The sequence below is a fragment of the Pseudopipra pipra genome, chromosome 9 (genome assembly GCF_036250125.1).
Source record: "Pseudopipra pipra isolate bDixPip1 chromosome 9, bDixPip1.hap1, whole genome shotgun sequence".
Classification (NCBI taxonomy): domain Eukaryota; kingdom Metazoa; phylum Chordata; class Aves; order Passeriformes; family Pipridae; genus Pseudopipra; species Pseudopipra pipra.
The window spans coordinates 17,826,698-17,852,760 of record NC_087557.1 but is presented as its reverse complement, the minus strand read 5'-3'; the positions used below and the strand labels follow the sequence as shown (position 1 = coordinate 17,852,760).

Here is a 26,063-nt window from a genome sequence, read left to right as displayed (position 1 = left end):
CTGCTGAGCCTTTTCATGAAGGATGATTGCAATTTCCACCGGGCTGTGTACTCAAGGAAAAAACATAACTCATCAAAAGCTGAGCTATTTGCTCTTAAGATACAAGAGAGTTTTTCTTGAACACTTGACGTGACATTAACTATTCATGAAACTCAAGAGTGTTCAAACACTGCCTAAGTAAAATTGTTACTACTTTTCAACTTGATTGAGATCTTCTCTGAGCTATCCTCTGCAGCAGCCAGCAATGGGCTCCCCACACATGAGGAATGCAGAGAGTGTGCAGGTACTGCAGCTGTGAACTATCGATTCGCTGAGAGTTGAGTTCCTCCTCCCACACTGATTCATGATCACGGCCTCCATTTGGGTCACACAGTATTTAACCACTTGTAAATTTTAATTAAATGATTTGTCACTTTGAGCATATAGTTTGTCATCCTGCAGCTGAGTGATGTGCCTCTCTCGGGGACTGACTCAAGGGAGGGCATCCATCTCTCCTGTCACCTGCCTTCCATTAGGGGGATGTAGCCATGGCACAGCAGGAGGGTCCGTGCGACATGAGCCACTTCCACGAGCGAGTCCAGCCCACCAATCATAAAAACACAATTTCCTCTTTTGTCATCAACATGCATTTAACTTTCTGCTGGAAAGCAGTGCCAGGAAAGGTCCCTGGAGGTCCTGTCGGTGGCCAGTTGGCCATGAGTCAGCAGTGCCCTGGCAGCCAGGAGGGCCAGCTGTGTCCGGGGGGGATCAGGCCCAGCATCGCCAGCTGGGCCAGGGAGGGGATTGTCCTGCTCTGCTCTGCACTGGGGCGGCCTCACCTGGAATATTGGGGCAGTTTGGGGCACCACAATATAAGGAAGATATGAAGCCATTATAAAGTGTCCAAAGCAGGGCAATGAAGGTGAAGGGCTCTGAGGGGAAGCTGTGTGAGGAGCAGCAGAGGGCACTTGGTCTGTTCAGCTGGAGGAGACTGAGGGGAGACCTCACTGCAGTTACAACTTCCTTGGGAGGGGAAGAGGAGGAGCAGGCACTGTGGGGATCAGAAACAAGACATGAGGAAATGTCCTGAAGTTGTGCCAGGGCAGGTTTAGGTTGGGTATTAGGAAATGGTTCTTCCCCCAGAGGGTGGTTGGGCACTGAACAGGCTCCCCAGGGCAGTGGTCACAGCACCAAGGCTGCCAGAGCTCAAGGAGTGTTTTGGTGATCCCCTTAGGCTCATGGGGATGATCCTGTGCAGGGTCAGGAGTTAGACACAATGATCCTTGTGGGTCCCTTCCAACTCACATATTCTGTGATTTTGTGATTCTGAGTGCACCAACCCCTTTTCCCTGCAGCACTTGGCAAAACACTGTTTTCCCTTCCAACAACTTACTTTCTCCTTTTTCCTGTGCAAATCCCACAGGTAGCTGCCCAAGTGTCTTTTTCCTGCCAGCCTTGAGATAGTTGTAGCTCTGGGAACTGCTAAGCCAGAGGTGGTATCTCACAGAATTCCTTTTTTTCTTTTTTTTCCTAGTCAGTTCTGGAACTCATTTAGCTTTGGGAATCCACAACAACCTGCCATTTGCTAGTTTCATTTAATGTACTCTTTGTCTGATTGGAAGAGACAATGAATAATGATTTCCTTAACAGTTTGTGCTGTCCAAGGTTCTCTTTCTCTGCCTAAAGTTGTCCTTATATGGAAGATGTTGATTCCAAGAGAAAGTGAAGCTTATAAACCATAGATAGCTGTTGCCTGACTCTGCTTTTAATTGTTTTTTGTGACTGTGTAGCTCTTTCCCTCCTCTCTGCCAGCTCTGGAGTTCTCATTTCAATGAATTTAAATAGCTGCATGTTATACAGCACTGAGGTGAGCACATGGATTTCATAGACATCCTCCTCTGGCTGCAACAAGGGTTAATCCTTCGAGGCAAAGGGCTTCTTGGTTGTGTAGGGACATGAGCTGCTGATTTAAAGGTGTTGCTTCAATTGTGGGGGTCACCATTTGTGAGCTCAGGGAAATTAAAAAACATCATGGAAAGTCCAGCCGCAAAATACACAGAAAATGTGTATAATGGAGTCAAGTATTTTGTACTTTGCATGAATGTGCAGATTTTCTTTTTCCCAAAGCACTTTCAGATTTCTATTCTTTAACCAAGGGTATCATGTCAGAGTGGTGAGGCTCTGGCACAGGTTGCCCAGAGAAGCTGTGGCTGCCCCATCCCTGGAAGTGTCCAAGGACAGGTAGAATGGGGCTTGGAGCAACCTGGGATAGTGGAAGGTGTCCCTGCCCATGGCAGGGGATGGGACTGGGTAAACTTTAAAGTCCCTTCCAAGCCAACCCAGTCTGAGATTCCATGATTCCATGATTCCATTTATCCTTATTCACTGTTCCCTCTGATGAATGATTTGGGATTGCAGCAGGAGCTGACATGGCCATTGGGAGGACTCTGAACTTTTGGAGCTGTGTGTGAGAGGGCAGATGAAATCCCTCACATCTGGAGCCATTTTGGGTTGTCTTTCTGCTGGAAGTCCCTGAGCTGTGGGAGTCCCTTTCCAGAGCCCCTCACCCCTCCTGGCTGATGCTGCTTCTCCTCTGCAGCTTTTACTGCCGCTGGAGGATTTTGCATTGCAGGCCTTTTGTGCACCAGCCTTTCCTCACCTGCTTTTTAACTTAATCCAGAGGATTTTGGAGACATTATGGCTCAGCTTTGCATATGTGATTACACAGAGGAGAGGAAAAAACCCCAATAGTTGAGATTTTTCAAAGTTGATTGGGACATTTAGGCATGAGGATTCTGTTAAGAGTCATGGCTTTGAAAATCTCTATCAGTTAGTATATTATTTTAGGGGAAAGAGAAAAAAGCACAAAAGCCAGCATTGGTGCCTCTGTGGGAGGCTTCTTCCTAATTAATCATAGAACCACAGAAATGTTAAAGTTGGAAAAGACCTTTAAGTTCATCAAGTTCAACAGTCAACCTACCACCAACTCCATGTTCAGCACTAAACCATGTCCCCAGATGCCAGATCCACATATTTTTGAACACTTCCAGGGATGGAGACTCCACCACTGCTTTAGGCAGCCTGTGCCAGGGCTTGACAACCCTTTCCATGAAGAACTTTTTCCTAATATCCAATCTAACCCTTCCCTGATGAAAGTGTCCTTTGAAACAGAAAACAAAAAGCACCAAAAAAGGTTATTTTGTATTATCAGCGATCACCTTGTAGGTGATCCATGGCTCAGCTCTTCTTGGGGTGCAATCAGATGAACCTGACATGATGCATGTCCTTCTGCTCCAGAGGGACACATGGATTCCCAGGAAGGTTTCCCAGCCAGGCAATGGGCAATTTCTTTCTGCCATTGATTTTGGCTCAAAACAAGGATTTAGAAAGACAAGACAGAAAACAGCACGTGGTGCTTGGCAGGAATGTGAGCAGCTCTCAGAGTAGTTATGGATGGTATATTTTTAAAAAAACAGGAACAGAAGGGGAAATGAGATATATTCTATAATAAAGTAGGTAAATCTCACAGTTGATGCTGAAAGCCTTTCACCTTTCCTTTTTTTCTTTCCTCTCTGGGAATTAAGGGAGCTTTCTTTTGAGTGTGTATCCCAGGCCATATCTGCCTAAAGTGCTTTTGGGAAGACAGAGATGGACTTTTAGATGCCTTCAAACCAACTCTGATAGTCTTGGGGACACAGCAGAGAAAGACACATTTTGCCTCAAAACCAATTGACTTTTTTCCTAGTTTGTACCATGTATAAACCTTAAGTATAAAAGCCTGCAAGTTTCTATGAAAGGAACTTTTTGAATGACTGATTTGGACTTGGATAGTCATCATCTGCATTTAACAGGTGGGATTTCCACCTCTTTGTAAAACACAGCTCTTTCCTCATTTAGGAGTTGGACTTGATGATCCTTGTGGGTCCTTTCCAACTCAGGATATTCCATATGAGAATTGAACACTAAATGTGACTGTGCAATGTGGGAGGGTAAGACACAGTATGCTCGGGTTTGGAACCCTTAAAAACAGCAACGCAGACATTGCTTTCTCCTGACACATCTCTACAATCAGAGTACTTTGCTTTGACAATTTACTGCAGATTATTCAAACGACTCCCTGTTTTCCCATTACAAAATCCATACCCTGTTTGTTCAAGTGAACATGCTCTTGAGCTTTCAAGACCTATTTGTTTCCTGAATTGCCTCACTTTGGCAGCAAACTTATTCAGAGTGGTTTTATACACCATGTTGTTGAATGAGGAGCTGAATGGTTGGCAATCATTCGGCTGCAATCAGGGGTATTAAGGAGGGTAAGTTCTATCAATTCTTTTTCTCATGGAGATGCAGCCCTGCCATTGTGGAAGATGATCGAGGGAGAAATGCGAAGTTGAGTTGTGTACCTCAACAATGAGAAGGATGTACAAAAGACGTCAAGGTCAATCATTTCATCATCACTGAATGTCCCAGTGTCATCCAACATCACCCAACGTGGTGCTATATCGAGGTGGGCGGGTAGGAGAGGACAGGCTGCCACTCATCCATTGAGTTAAACTTCCTCTCCCTGATGCCAACATCTTTTTCTTACAGAAATGTCTGACTAAGCAGCTGAAAATGGTCACATATTTTGCAAAACTTCCATCTTGATGAAAACAGCCTTTAAAATTTTAACCAGATGGCTCCACAGTGTTTTGTGGATTCAGAGGCTCAGTTAAACTGTGGACTTAATGAAAATCATGTACAGGAACAGGTGCCAAAGCACAGGAACAACTATAAAGTGAATTTTCCTTGTCAACCTTACATTGATGAAGCAACACACACTAAACTGAGCCTGAGCTCTCAAAATGTTTCCTTCCACCTGGGTGGGTGTGAGATTCCTATGAACATCTGCTGCTCAGAGGTACAAACCTCTGAGCCTGCCATGCCCACTTTGAGGATCACCTGCATCCTTGTTTAGTTTTGAATTTTGGTATTCAGGTCATAAATCCTCATCAGCAGCTGGGCCTGGAGGAAAGCAAAGGTGATGGTGTAGCAGGACAATGTGCAAGTGTATAACACAAGGTAGGCTCGAGCCTATAACACAAAGTACATGGCCTAGACTTGAGCTCTGGTCCAGCTCTCTGCAAACTATCTCTGTTTTACTCAGCACTCTCAGCTCCACCAGCAAACAACCTCAGCCTGCTCATAGCCCAAGTCTGTTTGAGCCCTGTTGGATGTTCAGGGACTTCTGCACTGCTCTCACCAGAGTATTTGTGCCTTCACAAGCAGTTCCTATTCTGAGGAAGGTCTGTCTCTAATAACTGTAGACTCAAACAAAGGCAGGTAAAACCAAGACAGCACCACTCCTGGGATTGCTGACAACTCATGATAAAGAAATATTTGCTTAACTGTTTAGAGGTACTGTTCAAACTTGTTATTCCTACACACTTGGAAGGACATGGGCTTGGCTCAACCATCATGTTTTTACTTACAAATTTTGGTGCTGTTTTCTTTAACCTAGAAGAGATTACTGGAAAAACCCCACGTCCTACAGTGTTTCTTGGGTTGCCTGAGAGCTCATCTGAAAAGTTCAAAGAAGGGCCAAAACCAGCTTAAAAGCCAGTTTGGTAGACTGAGTCTTGCAACTGGTTTGCAATAAGAAGAAGGTAAAGATGGAGCTATACAGATTTAAAGGTTCAGAGCAAGGAAATGGATTCTGGATCATCTCAGGATGTTGTTTTTCATCCCTGGATGGAAATATTGTTGGCAACTGCATCAAATTGTCCATGTTGCATAGATACTCTAAATGCAGCTGGCATGGAATGGAGATTTCCATGTGGTGCGAAATTCAGACAGGGAAAAGACAAAAAAAGCAGAAGTGTTGCTTGCAATAAGATGGGTAGCTTGGAAAGAAGCCAATTTTTTTTTCCACTCAAAACTCAACAGGCCTTTATTTGAATTTCTTTAAAACTGACATATTCAGGGAGATTTCAAATAGGCTTTTTCTGACAAGTCCCCTAATCCCCCAAGCCTTCCCTCCCTCAACAACCCAAGTTTGTCAGCTCCTTCCCAGCCAGCTGTAGCTAGAGGCTCTTTTATATTCCACTAAGAGTTGGGACCCTCCCTGAAGTTACAGATACCCAGTTCTATATACATTGTAAATCTCTGCACATGGCCACATATCTCATCGAGATGGATATATGCATATTTATTCCTGTACGAATTACTGTAGTCAGCCAATTCTGGCTGATAAAACCCTCACATAAAACATTCCCTTCTGTGATAAATAAAAACAAGGACTGCTCTCTTCCTGCTGCTGAATCACATTCTGGAATCTCCTGCTTCTCCTTTCTTAATCAGAACTGAAAGGTGTCTCAATCTAGTGGAAGGTGTCCTTGCCTGTGGAAGGGGGTGAAACAAGATGGGCTTTAAGGTCGCTTCCAACCAAACCATTCTGGGATTTTACGTGCTGGTTTAGATGGGATATTGGAAGGAATTCTTCCCTGTGAGGGTGGTGAGGCCCTGGCACAGGATGCCCAGAGAAGCTGTGGCTGCCCCATCCCTGGAAGTGTCCAAGGCCAGGTTGGACAGGGCTTGGAGAAACCTAGTCTAGTGGAAGATGTCCCTGCTCATGGCAGGGGGTGGAATGAGATGAATTTTAAGGTCCCTTCCAACCCAAACCATTGTAGGATTCTATGATTCTATCGTCATGATTCTATGGTTCTAGGAACATGGCCCTCTAGGGACAGTCTTTCAGTGCTCCTGTGCCATGTCTTGCAGTGTTGCAGGCTACAAGATATTCCTTCTCTTGTTGCAGGATCATGGACAGAGCACAGGAACATATGACTGGGCCACCCAGATCAGCCTCCATGGATTTACTGTGTCATGAGCTAAATGTGCAAACACCCAACTTCCCGGCATAGTTTGGGAGCACAGGCCTAAATCATGGCTGTGGATGAAGAATAAAATTTAACTATATGGATCTCTGCCCCCAGCCTGCCTTCAGAGCAGATGTTTTCAGCCCATCTGAGGGAGTACATGCCATGCCAGGCTTCCCCCATGGCCTGAATAGAATGGGTACCACTATCTCACTGAGATGGGGAGATGTCTTGAGGGTGTGGACTGAGGAGGTAATGTTTTTTTATCTATAGTAGCAATTAATAAACTGATGTCACACCTATAAAGAAAGAGGGAATGACATGAAGTTGTGTCGGGGAGGTTTAGGCTGGATGTCAGGAAAAGGTTCTTCCCCCAGAGGGTGGTTGAGCACTGAACAGGCTCCCCAGGGCAGTGGTCACAGCACCAAGGCTGACAGAGATCAAGCAGTGTTTGACAACACTCTCAAGGACAGGGCGGGATTGTTGGGGTGTCCTGTGCGGGGCCAGGAATTGGACTCATGATCCTTGTGGGTCCCTTCCAACTCAGGATATTCTATGATTCTGTGATATCGATGTTTCAAAAATCTATTAAATGTGCAAAGTGAGTGCTGTGCTGAAAAGAGACTCCTCTGTGCCTCCAGTGTGTGCTGGTTCCCATGCTGGGGCTCCTACACTGAGTGCACTTATATATGCAAATGCTGATCCTATTTACAATAACATAAATGAATTTGCATAATGAAAAACAGCTAACACCAAGGACAATGATCCGTTGGAGCTGAGAACTTCCACAGAGGGGTGAGCATCACTCAGAGATGTAGAGGAACATTGGGCTCATGAGATGTGGCTCATCCATCCCTCAGCATTGGAAACACTTAGACAGGAGAAAGGTTCAACACTGAAGCAGCAACAGTAAGCTGAGCATCTCCCCACCTTCCACATCCTGCGCCCTTCTCTCAGACTACAGAAGCCATTTCACACCTGTCCCTGGCATTTCCCTGGCACTGCTCTCCTGGCATTTCCCAAAAGCACTTCTTGGTTAAAATGTGACATTTCAGTAAACTGGTCAATGTGTTATATTCTAAAATATTCATCAGCTTCTCCTCCTAAGTGGGCTTCTCATATTTGCGGGAAAACTCATTAACATTGAAATCCCCCATGACAGAAGGCTTGTAGGCAATACACTATTAGGATAAAAACATTCTTGTATTTTACATTCTGGTTTAGAGAGTAGGAATCAATGGACTAAAAATGACCTAGTTCTAATCCCATTTTTCAGCTGATAGAAAGTAGCTCTTTTGATATTAAATAATGCATCTCTTCAGCAAGCAGTGAATAATATGATTTACTGTGTTCAAACAGGCTGGTGAAATGATGCAGTCTCTAACCACTGCAGAATGTCACTGAGCACACCCTGCGAGCTGTCTGAGACGTGCATTCTGCTCAAACAGAAACATTTACCTAATTCCATAGATTCTGCTTTGAGGATGGAGCTTTCACAGAGTGATTTAAAAACATCGAGTTCACCTGTTTGTAACAGCAGATGTATGTAATGCTTTAAAGACAGCTATTTCCCAGAGCACAGGCACTGTATAATTCCCAGTGTTCTTAGTTTAAGCACCGTGTTCCCACAGGAACACATTACCACAGAATTCACTGGGCAGGTGCACTGAGCTGGGGGAACACAAAACAATTTCTTTCTAGCAGAGAGAACTATACTGGAATTTCACATTGGCTTGGAGTTCTGAAATGCAACAGCAATGCCCATGAATGTAAAGCTTTCATCTAATTAACAAGTAAGTTTAATATACTGGTATTTTTTCTTTAGAGACTGTTCTCCAGTTTGGTACAAAACTACTTGGTAACTCTATATCTGTTTTATATTTGTTATATTTGACAAAAAAAGCTCTGGTGTGGTTCTCCCGGGTGCTGGAGGGTGATTCAGCCATCAGCTGCATACATGGGACATGGGGCAGCCTGGGAGACACTGCCTCCCTTCCCAGGGTGGGGTCATTTGGGAGGCAGTGAAGTGGCCACCAAGCATCAAAAGCTCTTCGAACAAACAGACATCTGTTCCTAACATGATTTAGAAGTTAAATTTGCAGTGGTCCAGGATCTGTTACCCTAAATCTGGATCATCTATTCATACTTGTTTAGTGTTTTGGAAGGAATTCCACAAACTGGGAAAGAAAGAACAGTTTGAGTGTTGGCTGCCGAAGCACGACCGGCTGTGACTCACAGCTGGTCACCCTCTCCTGCCTCAGGGCTTGTCCCCAGTCCAGGGTTTGCTGCACCAATGGCTCTCCTGCCCATGTGCAAAAATCTCCATTTGAAGGTACAAAGACAAAGTTAATGGCAAGAAAGAACACCACAAATTCTGAGATTCAGAGTCCAGCCCTGTAGATATTCCGTGTGCAAATCATTTATTGATTAAAATGGGATTTGCAACTGCACAAGAAGAGAAAAAAAAAGCTGGTCTGAAAGCTTCCCATGAGACAAATAGAGCCTGCTTGAAATTAGGTGTGATTTGGTATTCTGGCCTATTAAATATATTAGATATGCAGAAAGGCAGATCAGGGACAAGCCACTGAAGTTCAAGGAGTTGTCCATCCTGCCCGAGTGCTCATTTAAACACACGCTTTTGTTCCTGAGAAAATTAAATAACTTAAGGTCCTTCTCCCTCCAACTCCAATTTTTATAATAGTGCCTCATCAGATGTGAAATCATTAATTAAAGAAGATTCCTCAATTATTCTCTGTGACCTGTCACAGTTACTTGTTTAGTCAGCGTTAAGAATTCAGCAGCATCTTCAAAGGCTTTTCAAGACACCACCTGTGAACTAATTACACTGAAGGAGGAGACGTTTGTAAGTACCTCCAGCTCCTGGTGCTGCCTGACAAAATAGATACCAACCCTGGCCTTAATTTTTTTAACTTTTTGTAGCTAATTCTACATGTTTTAAGCATTGCCACTTCAAATTAGGAAAGTAAATCCCCAAATGTAAAAAAAAGGGCTCCAGCAGAGAAATGCATAAATGTATCACCAGGTCCTCAAACACTGGGTAGGTTTGCAAATTATGTCTGAGATGGTTTGTCTCCTACTTGGAACTGTGAGGGATCCTTAAAGACCTTTGGGATTCCTACAGATTCCTCAGTTCCTACAAAAAGTAACCTCCTAGTTTGGGCTTTGAGAAAGATCCTGGAAAATTCAACAAGTGATGTTGAACAGCCTGTCAGTCGTTTACTTTGATTTCTGGGAGATCCTTGACCTGCAACTCTCCCTCCTCTACCTGCAGTTAAATGTTGACTCTGTTTGGGGTGTTTTCAAAACCTTTGGCTCCATGTTGAAACCCTACAAAGGATCTGTGTCCTTCCAGCACCAAAACCTTCTGCAGGAAAAACATCCAGTGGAGCTGCACTGAAGTGGTAAAGGATGGTGGTAATTAACCAATTAGCTGCAAAGCCTTGATTAAGCAGGGGGGAGGCTGATGATCTGTGTTCTGACTAATGCAAGATACAAGACAAAAACGATTTCCTACAGATTATCCACATTTTGTGTTCCTGCAGGAGGGAAGCAGGACAGACAGACAGTGATCCAACAAGCTCTGTGGCTAAAACCTCCTGAGATGACTTAAACAAAGCCAGAAATTTTGTCCCTGCCCATGGCAGGGGTTGGAACAAGATGATCTTTAAGGTCCCTTTCAACACAAACCAGTCTAGGACTCTAGGATAAATCTTGTTTTACTGTCATATTTTACTGTTGAAAGCAGCTACAGATGAATAACTGGGGTTTTCTGTCCCCATTTCCCACCCCAACCTCCTGCCTAATGCTGCAGCACACGAGGGACTCTGTTTCTGACACTGGAAACTTCTGAATTGCCTCTGCAGCTGTAGAAGTTGGTAGCAATAGTGATGGTATTACCCAGCTATTTACCAGCTAAAAGTTAGCCAAGTAGAGGGACTATGATAGTGTTATTTCATTATGCAATGCCAATAGAACAGTTCAGTGGCAATGCCACTGCTGATACCAGAGCTAAGTTCCAGGAAGAAGGACTCAATCCTAAATTTTCAACCATTTGGAGAACTTCCTTTGAAAAATCCCACCCCTTCTGTTGTCTTTCAGTGGTACAGATATCTTTCAACTGCAAACTGATCTCAGAGTCCTTCCCTCGGTCATTTAAAGTTGGACTAGCTCATGTGGCTTCAAAACTATTACAACTTTAACAGCTTCTAAATTTTCCCTCTGTTGCATTCAAATATTTTCATATTTTCAATTTTATATTGTATATGGCAAAATACCTCTGTATTTAGGACTGTGCCCTCAGAATTAAGACAGAGATCACTATAAAAGGATGTTATTCATTTCCATTCCCCCATCTTCACCCTGCTCCCAAAAATACATATGATTTTGCTCATTCATCAAAAATTTCTACAGCAGCAAGAATTCAAACACACCTCAAAACTGTGTTACTTGAACATCATTGTTTTAAAGTGAGAAAAGCTGTGCTCTTTGTTGTAGTTTTTACTTATGGAAATTAAACCCCAAAATGTTACTAGAGAGCATTCCAACCAGAGCCATACAGCAGAAACCATCACTCTCTGAACAAAGCTTGGAATAAGATCAGGCTATAGGGACTTTTTAAGGAATTAAAAACCCCAGTGTTAACACACAGACTGAGGTCTCCTATCACCACTTTGCACGATTGACATATCAATGACTCTTTTCTTCTTCTCAGCTTCTGTTAACTCTAAAAATAATTCCTTAGCTTATTTTCAACTGCTTGGGAGTCCAAAGCAAACCATGGAAAATCACAAGGAAAGGGGCTTTCATTGCAAGCACTATCAGCTTTTTGCAGTGAAGTCCATTCCTCCCCTCCTGCTGTTGGGTTGGCAATGGGGCGGTCCTACATTGCTCAGGGTTCTACTGCTGTTTGTGGTCAGCCACGGGAGATTCCCTGCACATAAAGGACACTGTGCTTTAGGGAGCTCAGGGCTGTTCAGGGCACAGGAGAAGGCAGAGAGGCAACACCTCTGTGCCCCGAGTGTCCCCACAGAGGACACCAGGGATTGCCCTTCCTAAGCCTTTAATTAAAATCTACAAAGATTTATTCACTTGTCTAGCTACTCCTGTAAGTCTGAAGCTGTTGGAACCTCCTGCTGCCTGCAACTCTTGGTTTAATCTGCTTTTTTTAACTGATGAGTCGATCACCTCAATTGTTGTGCCTTTCTGGTGCACTCTTTCCAATCATTTTATCTCAATTTGGAAATAAAATTACAGTTTAGGTGAAGGTTTTGCCAGAGGAAAATTTTCCTCGTGTTTGTCTCCCAGATAATCCTGATCTGGCTTCCCAGACTCCTACTTGGAGGAGACCTGAGACTGCACATCTTACTACATCATGCACATGGAAATCATATCAACCTGCTGGGTCTGACACTGTAACTGCACCACGGGGAAACTGTTTAACGTGGATCAACAGAAGCTGGACCATGGTATGTAAGACTCCTGCCTGCCCCTCCCAAACCCTTTGAGAAGCATGTGGGAACCTTGTTACAGGCTGACCTGATCTGAAAACATCTTTTACCCAGCTCTGGGCTGGGCAGCTCCTGTTCAACACCCTGTGCTGGGCTGATTGAGTCCAGAAGAGACCACAGAGATGCTCAGAGGGCTGGAGCCCCTCTGCTCTGGAGACAGACTGCGAGAGCTGGAGGTGTTCACCTGGAGAAGGCTCTGGGGAGATCTTAGAGCCTGTTCCAGTGCCTAAAGGGGCTCCAAGGGAAATGGAGAAGGACTCTGTATAAGGGCCTGGAAAGACAGGACAAGGGGGAATGGGTTCCCACTGCCAGAGGGCAGGGCTAGAGGGATATTGGGAAGAAATTCTTCCCTGTGAAGGTGGTGAGGCCCTGGCACAGGTTGCCCAGAGAAGCTGTGGCTGCCCCATGCCTAGAAGTGTCCGAGGCCAGGTTGGATAGGGCTTGGAGCAATCTGGTCTAGTGGAAAGTGTCCCTGCCTGGGGCAGGGGGTGGGACTGGATGGACTTTGAGGTCCCTCTGAGTCCAAACCAGTCTGTGATTCTGAGACAAGCTCCACTGAGAGTGTCCTGTTGAGGAGCAGCAACAGGAAATCCCCAAGGACATCGGAATGTACTGTGAACAGTCAACCACCTGCCAAGCACAAGGGCAGGTGTTTCAGCTCTCCATGAACACCTTCTGGCACTGTAAATGGGAAGGAGCTCACAACAGGCCCTTGGATCCATCCTACAAGTCACTCAGTGATGAGATAGCAAGAAATTTGTCAGCCTCAACCCAACATTCATGTTTACAGCAACACCAGGGGAGAGTCAGGAAGAGCCAGGTCATCACAAGAGCACAGAATCGCCCGCGCGGCGTTAGCCAGGAGAGACCGAATGGCAGGAACAGAGATGCGGGAGGGGTCTGCTCAGAACGGGAGAGAAGAGGACAAGAAATGAAGCCTGGAGGGAAGACACACCAATGACAGCACAAAGACAGAAGGAGACAGTCCAGCACTACCACAACAAGCTGCCCGTAACCAGCTCCGGTCACTGACATGGCAATGCATTGGGATGAGTCCCTCAGGAGTACCCAACATCCTGTGGGAATGTGTGTGGATACTGACCTGGGCTTGAGACAGCACTAGAGGTAGTAGGCTCAATAATTTCTACAAAAAGGGAAAAGGAAAAAAAAAAAAAGAGAACATTTGGGAGTTAATCACACATGGAAGACAAATACAGAATGAGACAGCAAACAGTCATGCAACAGACAGCACAGTTTTATTTCCAGGTTGGGCTGGGCACCACCGGCCCCTGACAAGCCTGCAGGCGACCAGACTCCTGTGCCTATGAACTACAGCAGGGCTGCTCTTTGCCCAGCTACCTTGTGTGAACAGCACCAGGACCATCACACTCCCCATATGCAAATATTTTTGCCCTTGGAGTTCTCGAGCTCCAAACCATTTCTCCTGGGAGGTCCTAAAACCTGGCTGGAAAAAACAGTTTGCTCACTTCATCAAAGGCAATTTCCTCCCATGAATATAAGTCAAGGTAACAATTTTGAACAAAGAATGTTTTAAAGCAATAGTTTTGTGCTTCAGTGAACTTTTAAGAAGGCACATCTTTTTAATTACTGAAGTCTTTCCAGAAGAAAACATTTCTCAGAAACATCAAACCCATTTGGAAGTTGTTTACTTCCCCCGGGGCAACCAATGCAAACAACAGGCAAAGTTAAGAGAAGACACAGCTCTCCTGCATCCAGCCTAATGAAACAATCACCTGTGGCTTTTCATTATAATTTGACTTCAGAATTCATTATTCTGGGCCTTTTCATTAGCTTTGAATAGTGCTATGCAAAATGAAATACCAGTCCCAATTAATCTTGCACGGAAGCAAACTCCCATCTCAATGCAGCAATTCAATACTCTTCATAAAAAAGGTTTAACAAAATTACCAAGCTCAAAAGATCATTGACCATATCTTGGCTATAACAAGAAACTAATGAAAAAAAAATGTGAGCAAGTTGACTACAGGGCTGTGCAGGGAATAGCTGAGCACACATACCGCTCTTGGCCAAATTTGAGGGGTTTTTTCCCCTTACAATTACTTTTCAGGTTAATATGATGCAAAAGTGAGTCCAATGGAATAACAGACAAATATTTTCCCAAATAAAAAGTTGTGACTATGGCTTTTTACAAAGGCAAAAGTTCCTCTTTTTGCAGAATAACACCATTCTTTGCAACTATCAAATAAATTAACATACTCACTAAGTACAGTATTTCATTAAAAAGCAAAATACCATTCCCAAACCAGCAGGGATTGTACTACGATCGTGCCTCTTTGGATCTAGACTTAATTATAGGTGCTTAAGGTGGCATAAAGTCACATATTCATGGCATCATTGAGGCTGGAAGTGAAGGTGGTAATATCCATGTATTATTCTTGCAAAAAATCTCATTTTTAAATATATTATTAGATCAAGGAATTGGTGAGACGGATCTATTTCTAGTTTCAAGTTCTAAAACTCTTTGCAAATCTTTATTCATGAAAATGTTCAGGTCTGTAGAGAGAAAACAAAACCAGCTGGTTTTCTATAAGCACGCTCGGCTGGTTCATTAAAATGAAAATATATTAATGACTTCTTAGCAACACTGGGAGGCAGGGATGTGTGGGGAAGAGTGGGACTGGCTCTACTTCATTTTCCTGGGACCCCAGTCCTACAGTATCAGCACTGCTCAGATTTTCAGGGGTGATTGTGGAAAAAAAATCTGCAAGTATAATGGAAAACCATGATATTCTGTGCCACTTTTGTGACTCCAGTGGAGAATTCTCCTTGAGCTGAACTTTTGGGATTTTATAAAGCAGAGGAACAGCAACGTGTTCACAGCAGCTCCTGGTTTGCCCTTGACAGACTTGGGGCTGTCTGTGTGCAGGACCTTGTGTTATCTCCAGAGTTGTCTATTCTGGGGAGGCAGGTGTGAACCAAAACCATCTCCTCAGTTTAAAGCAGAGCTTTAATTCAGGCTGGGACCAAAGAGATAGAAACAAGAACATCCTGGGCATAGGGATACTGGTATGGCATTCCTGGCTGCTACACATACATGGAGAACAGGAGATTTCCATCCATATCTGGCCTAAATTTCTTCCAGTGAAGAAATTTAGTGAATAAATTTTCCCTAGTATCTAATTTAAACCTGCCCTGGTGCAACAGAGAAATGCACTTACAGGCCCTAGTGTAATCCCATTCCCAGGAGAAATGTATGCAGGAATCTCCACCCCATTGTCATGGGAAAAGGCAAAATGCCATGTTCTCTTCAAAATCGGTTTTGGTTGTTGGTGGTGTGTGTGTGCTGGATCTGAGCGCTGGAGATGACCTGAGAGTCAGCGGCTGAGTGAGTTTAAATGAAGTGGAAGAATAAGCCCCCCAGATTTGTAACTGCAGCTCTAATCCTCAAAAGGGAAACCTTTGGAGAATATAAGCTCCTAAAGACACCTGGGCAGGGGAGGTGAGGTTTGATGTCAAGGACATTTAATGCTGCCTTTCACCAAAGGGAAGAGATGGTATCTAGAAATTCCTTTCTGATCCCAGGCAGAAAATAGCTGGCAGAGAAAAGCTCTTAATAAAATGGGAAACCACTCCATGAAAGGCTCCACAGCAAAAGGAGGCAAATTGCAGGGAGCAAAAGGAATTGGCTGTAAAGAAGCAATGCCTGGGAAAACCAGAACAGCATCTTGGAAAGGAAGCCACAGCATACATTCCCTGACCCCAGAGATCATGGAATATTTGAGGCTGGAAAAGACCTCCAAGATCATCCTGAATGCCACTATTCCCACTAAACCATAACATGAAGGGTTGAGATACCTCAGAAAAATGGGAGCCCTTCTGCTCACAAAGAAATTAAGCAGGACCTAAAAATATTTTTGTCTCAGTTTTAGCACAAGCTTAAAGGCTGAAGTTCTGCATAACAACATGGAAACGGAAAATGCCAGAGCAGAGTTAAAGCAAAATTCAATCAGCTCAGGAGGCCGAGGTCAGAGGGATTTAAATATGTTTGCACATAAAATTGTCAAAACAACAGTAAATTCATGGGGAAGGGAGGACAGCAGGGGCAACAGGATTGAGAATTACAGACGTGTTCCAGGAGGGCAAGACCTACAGCTATAGCTTCATGGCATCCAGGGCCTCAGAAAATATGAGCTATTAAAGGATATAGGCAGGTAAAAATAAGCAGGTAAATAAAACTGGCTATCAGTTTACTAGAGGCCAATTACTTGTAATTATTTGCCTAGAAAATGTCCCTGTATATGATTATGGAACAGAGCAATTCATGAGCCCCTGTTTGCATGAGCAGAGGGTACAAACTGAGGGTGGATGAGTTCAGAAATGCAGTGTGGGGCTGCAGCTTTCCAGCCTTGCTGTTCTCACACTGCTCCTCACTGGACCTCAGGAAAGGAAAACCAACTCCTTCAGGAGAAAATCCCATTAACTGAGGGAAGGAATTCTGCAGGGAGCAGCCTGCAGTGTGAGGGGATTAGATCCAATGCCCAGGTGTCCTCCCAGGCCCAGCCTCTTCAGAGCAAAATGAGCTTTTTTATACCCAAGAGATCACGGAAAACTCAGCAACAGTAAACAACTCTTCGTTTCAGGCTAAGCCTGAACAAACCAGCCAGAAGAGTGTCTGACTCCCAGAAAAAAACCATCCAACCCCAGCTACCTCCTCTCCCAGCTCCCAGCCCATAGCACTCAGCATGGACATGGAGCTGCCCCCGGAATGCACACTGGAGAGTTCTCATGTCTTTTCATCTCAAACACCAACAGAGACAATGATCTTTTTCAGTTTTTTGGAGCCCCTCTCAGCTCGAGCTCAGCACCAGCCCCTTGCTGGGACTGTGACAGAACAAGGCTTGAGTTAAAGCCAGGAACCCAATTTTTTTGTTACAATGGTACCTTATTTAATCACCTCGCAGCTGGTCCAAAATGAAACTGTTGGGTTTGGTGCAATTAATACTGCTAGGGGGATAGAGGTTTTTAAAAATGAAAAAATATGCTTTATTATGAGTAAAGCCATGTGCCGCACTCCAATTCTGGTTTGGGGAACAAAAAGCAATTTTAATTGTTTTCTGTAGCCCTTGTGCCATTAGCCCCTGATATTCTTCAGGGATCTGTCAGGGCAGGTTTTGGTTGGATATCAGGAAAAGGTTCTTCCCCCAAAGGGTGGCTGGGCACTGAACAGGCTCCCAAGGGCAGTGGTCACAGCACCAAGGCTGACAGAGCTCAGGGAGCATTTGGACAACAAGGAGCATTGGTGGGATTGTTGAGACCATCATAAGGAGAACAATTCACAACAGGGGAATACAAAAAGCTTCTTTCATTCCAGCCTGGACCAGTAAAATTGTTTGACTTTGATATTTCGCCTTCCCATGTATTGGAGGAATCAATAACTGGACCAACACACAACTGGCAGTTAAATACCAACTCATTAGTTAATTAAAAAAACTCACATAACTCTTTCCATGTATGACCTTTGATAATTAACTGGGCTTATTTAAGCTAATCTCCCCCAGGCTTCATCAGCTTTGTTAAAGATTAATGATTTATTGTGAAATACAGGTCTTTAAGTCCAGTGAAGCCAGAGCCTGTTTGAGAACCATGGCAAATGGAAAAACATATTTAATAAAAAATCTTTAGGGTGCAAACTAAGTGGATTGGGCAGAGACGTGACCTTAATTTATTCTGTGTCTTTCCCTCACCCTTAATATTTTGCAATTACAATTAGTGCTCTTCTACAGGTTTGAGTTATTACACCTTAATTGCCTGGTAATGGTTTATTTTATTTAAATGGTTTATTTTTTTATTACAGGATGATAAATATTTAATAGCTCAATGCCTGTGAGACATTAAAAAATAGTAATTCCTAGCTTGAATTTTGAGGTCTGAAATTGACGGGGAGTTTCCTCCCTCCTTGGGCAATCCTCCCTCTCCACCTGCAGCTGTTTGCTTTTGCTTGACAGCAGGTTTTCAATAAATATTCAAATATCTTTTAGCCTGTAGAAAACCACATTATTGACACCTTTTTTTGTCCTCTTGTGAAAAAAGTCCAATGGAAGGTAATTTTTAAGAGCCCTCACTAAAAGTCAGTTCTATGGAGTCCAGACTTGAGGTTTACTTAAATTCTAATGGAATTTGATTTTCCTGTGAAAAGCAAAGAAGTACTAAACATATTGTTTTAACTCCAGAGTCTCCTAAAGACTGATTTATTTATTTATTTTTAATAAGTTCCAGGATGAACCATCATGTTTTATGTAGGATGAACTATTTTAGAGTGTGAAAAAAATTGACTTTAATTTAATTTAATTGTGGGGGTTGTTGGTGGTGTGTGTATGTGTGTGAACCACCAACAGGCAAATCTATATTTCCATTAAAAATATTCAAAATAATATTTAATTAAAGGTCACACATTTGATTTTCTTGGCAGGAAGAGTTTGCAGTTTCCATCCCCACTCTCCCAACAATTTCCCATTTCTAAGACATTGATATATGCTCAAGGCTTTACCTTTTACAGGACTGCCTGTATTTTGAATAAATCAGGGAATTTTTTCCTCAGCAAAGGGATTTTGGCAAAAGTACCCATTCATTTACAGGCTACTTTTTGAGTACCACAAAAACATATCCACTAATTTGAGGTCTCATCTTTGCACTTGTATTTACAAACACTAAACTATTAAAAAATGAAACAGTGCAACAAATTGCAAAAAAAAAATTAATAAATTAATAGTGAATTTTTTCAGATTTGAAAAATAAACATGACTAGTGAAATCTTTACAGATTTCAGAAGGACCCTCAGCACTTTCAGCCTCCTGCCACCCCACACAACATGTGCTTGAAGAAACTGCTGCCAAGCAATTACAGGAGGAGAATATAAATCCAGCCATGTGAAGGGTGACTTGTGTCAGGAGAGCAAAACGAATTAATTAATTAATTGCAAAGAAACTATGGATTTGGGTAGTCTGAGTACATGAAGGTGACGTGTGGTAGCAGTGAGCAGCTCTGCCTTTCCTCCAGAGCACCACACATATCCAAAGGGTCCAGGACACACAGCCTCATGGAATATCCCAAGCTGGAAGGGACCCACAAGGATCATCAAGTCCAACCCTGTCTCTGCATAAGACACCCCAAAAATCCCACCCTGTCCCTGAGAGTATCATCCAAACACTTCTCAAGCTCTGTCAGCCTTGGTGCTGTGACCACTGCCCTGGGGAGCCTGTTCAGTGCTCGACCACTCTCTGAGGGAAGAACCTTCTCCTGATATCCAACCTAATCCTCCCCTGGCACAGCTCCAGCTGTTCTCTTGGGTCCTGTCAATGCTCACAGGGAGCAGAGATTGGAGCTGCCGCTTATGAAGAACCTAACTTACTCTACATAGAGCCACATAAGGATTATTTTTTCCAAAGAAACTGAGGCCCTTTCAGATGCAGATTTCTAACGCCCTCAGTTTCCCTCCCAGGAACACTTGTTGCAGTTTATGAAATATAACGATATAACAATAACTTCCGCAAACAAAGACAACCTCAAACAACACTTTCGCATTCTGAGAAGAAACATCAAATGGGCTTGTTTGAAATCAAATCCAAAAACATTTCTCCCCACGCTGTGTATCCAGTTACAAGAAACTGTCGAGTATTACCAAAAATAAAAGATAATAAAAGGCACAACCAATTTGCAGCCTCTGTCAGGACCTGTGTTTATGAAACATTCCACCTGGTTTACAATATCTCTCCTATAATGAGTGTCAGAAAAGCACCACTGAGGATGTGATTTATGACATTCCCTTCCCCTGACTATCTGCCCAAAAGCAAAGGCAATCCATTGTTTTAACCACCATCAGTTAAGAAAAATCTTTTGAAAGTTTCCTGTTGCCCCCTAAGCTGTCCCTGTGTTGCCTGACCACCCATTTTGGCTTGTGTGTTGTGCTTTGCCCATCCATCAATACATGGAAGCATGTGCCATGGTCCACACTATCTGACTCCCAAGCTCTCTGCAGAGCAAAGAGCACCCCAGTGTCCAGGGATGATCCAGCCACACAGAAGAACCAGCAATGGAGACTCTTGTAAAAGAAAAAGCCTGTAGTTGTGGCTGCCCCATCCCTGGAAGTGTTCAAGGCCAGGCTGGACAGGGCTTGGAGCAATCCCGTCCAGTGGAAGGTGTCCCTGCCCATGGAGGGGGTGGGACTGGATGAGCTTTGAGATCCCTCCCAACACAAACCACTCTGAGACTAAAATAAATTGCATGTTTTTAATTAAAATGAATAGAGAGAAGGAATGTTTCATGGAAGAGAAAAAAGAACATTTTAGAGGTTTTCTGAAAGTCATCTCTAAAGGCTTGATCACCCCTTCCCAGCCTGCTGTTCTTCTACACCAAGTTTACACATCAGAGCTGCATAACCAAATAGCAGAACGGACAAAGGAATAGCCAGGACAGACCACCAGCTGCCAGGGCTGGACACGACCTTGCTCGATGGCAAAGGTCTGAGGAGGCTGGTCCTGACTCTGCCCCTTTCCAGGTGCCATGTCACCCGTGGGCTCTCTGTGCCTTGGGCAACAAAACCATGGGAAACAAGCTGAGAAATCCATTGAATTTCTATTTTCAATCAACATTTGAAGTATGTCTACATCATCAAAGTCACATGAAAAATAATGTTTTTACTTAGTTGTTCAAGTTATAGTATTATAAGGCATATACAATATTTGCTCACTGGTCCTTTTTCCCTATTTCAGACTTTTCCAGAGAAAACTTCTGCTTTAATGATTTTTACAGCTGTTGAGACCATAGCTCAATGAAGAAAAGTGACAAAGTCGTCTGTGTCCTTTGAGTTTGGTCTTTCATTCATATGTATAAATAGGAAGCTCATGAATAATGCAGCTCTGGAAATCTGTGAGCATTTCTGCTGCTCAGGAACATATGATTAGCACTGCTCTGACTCCCAGTAATTATATTCTTGTTCTCAGAGGTCATTCTTCAAATCTGCACAACTGTCGCTGTATTTCTGGAAGTAAATAAGGCAAAATATCCTTTAGAGATGCAGTAGGGAGACACCCGTGAAGGTGCAAGTCCTGGTACACAAGAGACACCTTTCTGCCTGGGCCCCTCTCACAACTCAGAGAAGGCATGTGGGGTTGGGAGTCCCACATCCCATGGGACACAGGAAAAGTCACAACAGAAGCAGTGGGACAGGCAACTCAGAGAATCCCAGACTGGTTTGGGTTGGGAGGGACCTTAAAGCTCATCCAGTCCCACCCCCTGACATGGGCAGGGACATCTTCCACTACACCGGGTTGCTCCCCATCCAACCTTGCCTTGGACACTTCCAGGGATGGGGCAGCCACAGCTTCTCTGGGCAACCTGTGCCAGGGCCTCACCACCCTCACAGGGAGGAATTCCTTCCAATATCCCATCTAACCCTGCCCTCTGGCAGTGGGATGCCATCACCCCACTTATCAGAAAACAGTGGAATCTACCTGAGTTTCAACAGAGCAAGAAACTGGACACATGGAGAGGTCTGGGAATACTTCAGACTATCTTCAGGTACCAAACTGGTAACATCCATAGTGGATTTATAGCCCAACAGATGGTACCTGTGCTGGTGGGTCCATTACACCTCGGGACAGCCCATGAAGATGCTCCCCCTGACCAAGAGAACCTGGGTTCCTGACCCAACCCCTCCAGGTTAAGCTCTAGTAGGGTGAAAGCCTTCTCCTGCTGCTTGCAGCTCTGGGAATACAGGCATAGGATAAAAGTCTCATTCTCATTTACAGACTTTAGTACCTGATCTATGCATTACCACCATGTTTAGAGCAAGCAGCCCATCCCTGCATCCTTGCACGTATAGAATATATGCCCAGAGGAACAAGATGCTCTTCAACTGCTCTGATATTTGCTTTCACTGGCACAGCAATTTGTAAGTTATTTAATAATTACTGTGTAATTATAGCTCTGCTGATCCCTGACGAACCAAAATCCACAGACAATGCCTATCAAATGAATCATTACAAGCCTCTAGAAATTACATGGTGAGATGTGCCCATGTCACAGTGAAATTCATAAAATGTCTACAATTCACATAAAAGGAGATTAATTAAGATGGAGTTAGAGCTTAAGAAGGACCACATTATCCTGCCCCTCTGCTCAGCCCTGTGAGGCACATGTGGAGTGCTGTGTCTGGTTCTGGGCTTCTCATGACAGGAGGGACATGGAGCTCCTGGAGAGCGTCCAGCTTTGCAATAAGGTGTTCTCTGAAACAGCAGAAAAGGAATTTTACGTGAGAGCTACCTCTTCTGGGACTTTTTTTTTGTGTGTGGAGAAGACCTGTGACTTTTGGTCCATCTCTGTGACACTGAGGACAAATCCCTTCAATAAACTCACCAAGTTTAATTGCCAAAATAATTTTGACTGTTTGCCCCTGTGCCAGGGTCTCACCAACCTCACAGGAAGAATTCCTTCCCAATATCCCATCTAACTTGACCTCTGGCAGCAGTAAGCCATTCCTCCTTGTCCTTCCCTCCAGCCCTTGTCCAAAGTCCCTCTCCAGCTTCCTTGGAGCCCCTTTAGGCACCAGAAGGGGCTCTGAGATCTTTCCAGAGCCTTCTCTTCTCCAGGCTGAACACCCCAAACTCTCCCACCCTGTCACCACAGCAGAGGTGCAGATGTGCTAAGAGGAAGTATTTGTATGTCCAAGAAAAGTCCCAGGCAAAAGTTTCATGTAAATTGGGGAGCAGTAGTTTCAGTCCTTGGCCTGGGAATTGTATTTAAAGCAGTGCAAGCTTTCAGGGTATTTTTTATAGCAGCTGTTGACAAAGACCATGAGGAGCTGAACCACCTTCTCACTCACATTGACACGGCGTGTTCTGACCACAATGATCTGCTCAGGCTGCACAGCCAGTGAGGAAACAATATTTACAGAGCCCTGGAGCAGCTTCAGCAAGTGCTGCTTGAGAGTAAACGCTGAAAGGTCAAGATTCAGCCTTTCATTTACAAACAGAAATGGTCTGGCTGCCAAATTTCTTGAGCAGGAGAACCACTGTGTGCTGGATGTGGGGGACACTGCAATTCTGACAGGATGGGGACAAGCAGTGTGGGGCAACTTTCGTCCTTTTGTTCACATGGCATTCTAATTTAGAAATCTGCATCAAGGGAAAGCATTTTGTTATTTTATGAAACTATAGTTGCATCCTGACCCTGGAGTTGATTTTTCCCTTCTGACAGATCTTTTCCCATATTCTTGCAGCGCTCTGGACAGCTAAGCAACAGCATCAGCAAAGAAAAGGGGCTGGTACTGATGGACATTTTATTGACTAACTTAAAGCTCCTACATAAGGATATGCCTTGGCCTACAGTGCAGTTACTCCATGAGATTTGTTCCTTTTCTGCTCACATCCCCAGTAATTTAAATATTTTCTTCTTTTTCTTGGAATCTAATTTTAAGTGAATAAATTAACAGGATTTAAATGATCCAGTTCGCGAGTTTGTGTTTTATTTTTGAATAAAATTAGTAAATCTAAATCTAAAATATGAATATCTTTTTACAGGCCAATCTATAAGTAAAGCTCTATACAGTAACAGCCCCACAGTAAAATTTAGGGTATTGTTGTAGGTGCTTCATAGCAGAAAGTTTAAAAGTCAAGAAATCAGCTTTAATACCTGTGATAATATACTGGGGGAAAAAGTAAGTTTCTGAAAAATTCATCATAAGCCTTTCTCTCTGAATAGTTCTGATATCACAAGGAATATCTGACGGTAACTCTTTTCACTGAAGGTTTGGAAAAGCCCAGAGAAGAGGAAGATTTTATACTCAATTTATTATTACAAATCCAGCCAAAATCTCAACATATAAACCTGGAGGTGGAATTAAGGATAACATTAAATGAGCTCTTGATTTTAGAGGCTTGTTGAGATACCTCAGCATTTTGTTACTCATGTGGTTCAGTACAGAGGTTAATTAGTGCTTATGGTGTAGGCTCACTGGAAAAGCTCTTGTTTTTAAACCTCTGAGGCTATTTTTAGCTTTCTTGTAGCCAAAAATTAATTAATTTTTTTTCCCTTCCTCTTTTTCTTCAGCTCACAGACTGTCCAGACCTCATACTGTTAGACTAGGAACATGTAGCAGCTCTCAGGAAAATGTAATGGGAGCTGTTGAGACCATCTCTATATTTTGTGAATCACTATATTAGAAGGCACTTGACTCAAAAGGAGCACACACACTTCATAGACAAAGGTTTCAAACAAGTGCTTTTGTTAACTAACCTAGAACTTATTTGATAAATTATCTCAGTTGTGGCATTTTCCAACCTGTTGGACTATTTGCTTAAATGCTGAAGTCTTGGGTGTAAAATCTATTCTCTGATCTTCCTGGAAACTCTGGATGTCCTTGATCAATAGCTCATTCCTTTCTAAAGCCCCGTGAGCTTTGGTCTCAACAACTTGTTACAAAAATAAGTTCTACACTTAATAATCTTTTAATGAAGAAGTGCTTTGCATTAACTTTAAAATTTGCCACTGATCAGTGTAAGTGAATCTCTCTCGGGTTTGTTTTGTGAGAAAACTTTCTAATACACCTTCTCTACACTCTAAAATATTTCAATAACCTCTTTTCCTGTAGAAGATAGATGGTAATCATCTTAAATCTTTTGACTTGGGAATTTCTTCATCCTTTATTTCCAAACACACCTTTAGGAGCCTCTGCCCTCCATTCTGCCAAAGTTTTGAGGCCAAGGCTAAAGTCTGTGTTTCACCCTGAGTTGTAAAATATATTTATAGTGCTATTTTTAGCACTTCTGATTTCTATCCCCTTTGTTACACAAGGTATTCTTTGGATTTTCAATTTTGCTAAAAAGTTAATTCAAAGTTTTCTACCCTGTGAAAAGAAACTCAAGTTCAAGAGAGCTCTGACCACAGGTGCTCCTCCCCCTGACGGGGGCAGGGGCAGGTAATTAAATTCCATGGATGACCTTGAATGTTTTAGTCATTGTTTGGACAATGCTCTGAGGGACAGGGTGGGATTGCTGGGGTGTCCTATGCAGGGGCAGCACTTGGAGATTGATGATACTGGGTCCCTTCCAACTCAGGATGTTCTATGATTCCATGATTCTGTGATGACTGACTGATACTTGAGATGAAGCTTTGGATATGCTTCAGCCTCTCTGATTTATCCAGTTTTGTAAGAATATATGTCTAAATCTTGTGGGCTGTTGTTATAATTGCAAAATTCGAGAGTAAAAGCACAAATGTAACAAAACAGAACATTAGGAAACTTCAGTAAGGATCCAGAGCAAAGATCCCCAGGGTTTTCGTTTGATTTTCCCCCCTCAAACACAGATACCCTCTCAGATCTTTAAATGTTCTGCTAAATGTCAAGGAGAAACATGTTACTGGCCTTGCTCAAATGGGTAATTTCTACTTCATCCCATCTCAGTCACTTATTGTCATATAATTCATAATAAAGCTCAAGCTGCAAAAGGGATTTAGAGAAAATTTCTTCATAACTCTCCATAATTGTTACCTGGAGCAGCCGTTGGCATCCATATGGAAGGATCTCAAACCCAACATTTAACAGAATTATTACGACTTACATGAATGGAGGATTTGGCCATTTATCTTATTCTGTGTGAATATATGAATTTAAGGTGCTGGGTTTTTAACTCTGTTGGGCTCCTTGTCTCAGCAATATGTTATG

At 43.3% G+C, this 26,063-nt stretch overlaps 1 protein-coding gene across 2 annotated transcripts in view; it reads right to left on the bottom strand.

Annotated features, from left to right (window-relative positions):
- Positions 1–26,063, bottom strand: part of NEGR1 (neuronal growth regulator 1) — a 233,956-nt gene that overhangs the window by 35,398 nt on the left and 172,495 nt on the right. The window contains exon 7 of one of the 2 annotated variants that reach the window (XM_064664871.1): positions 13,464–13,505. The exons of the other annotated variant lie outside the window; for it this stretch is intronic. Coding sequence (XP_064520941.1) covers positions 13,464–13,505 — 42 coding nt within the window. The remainder of the gene's footprint in view (positions 1–13,463; positions 13,506–26,063) is intronic. 2 annotated transcript variants of the gene reach the window in all.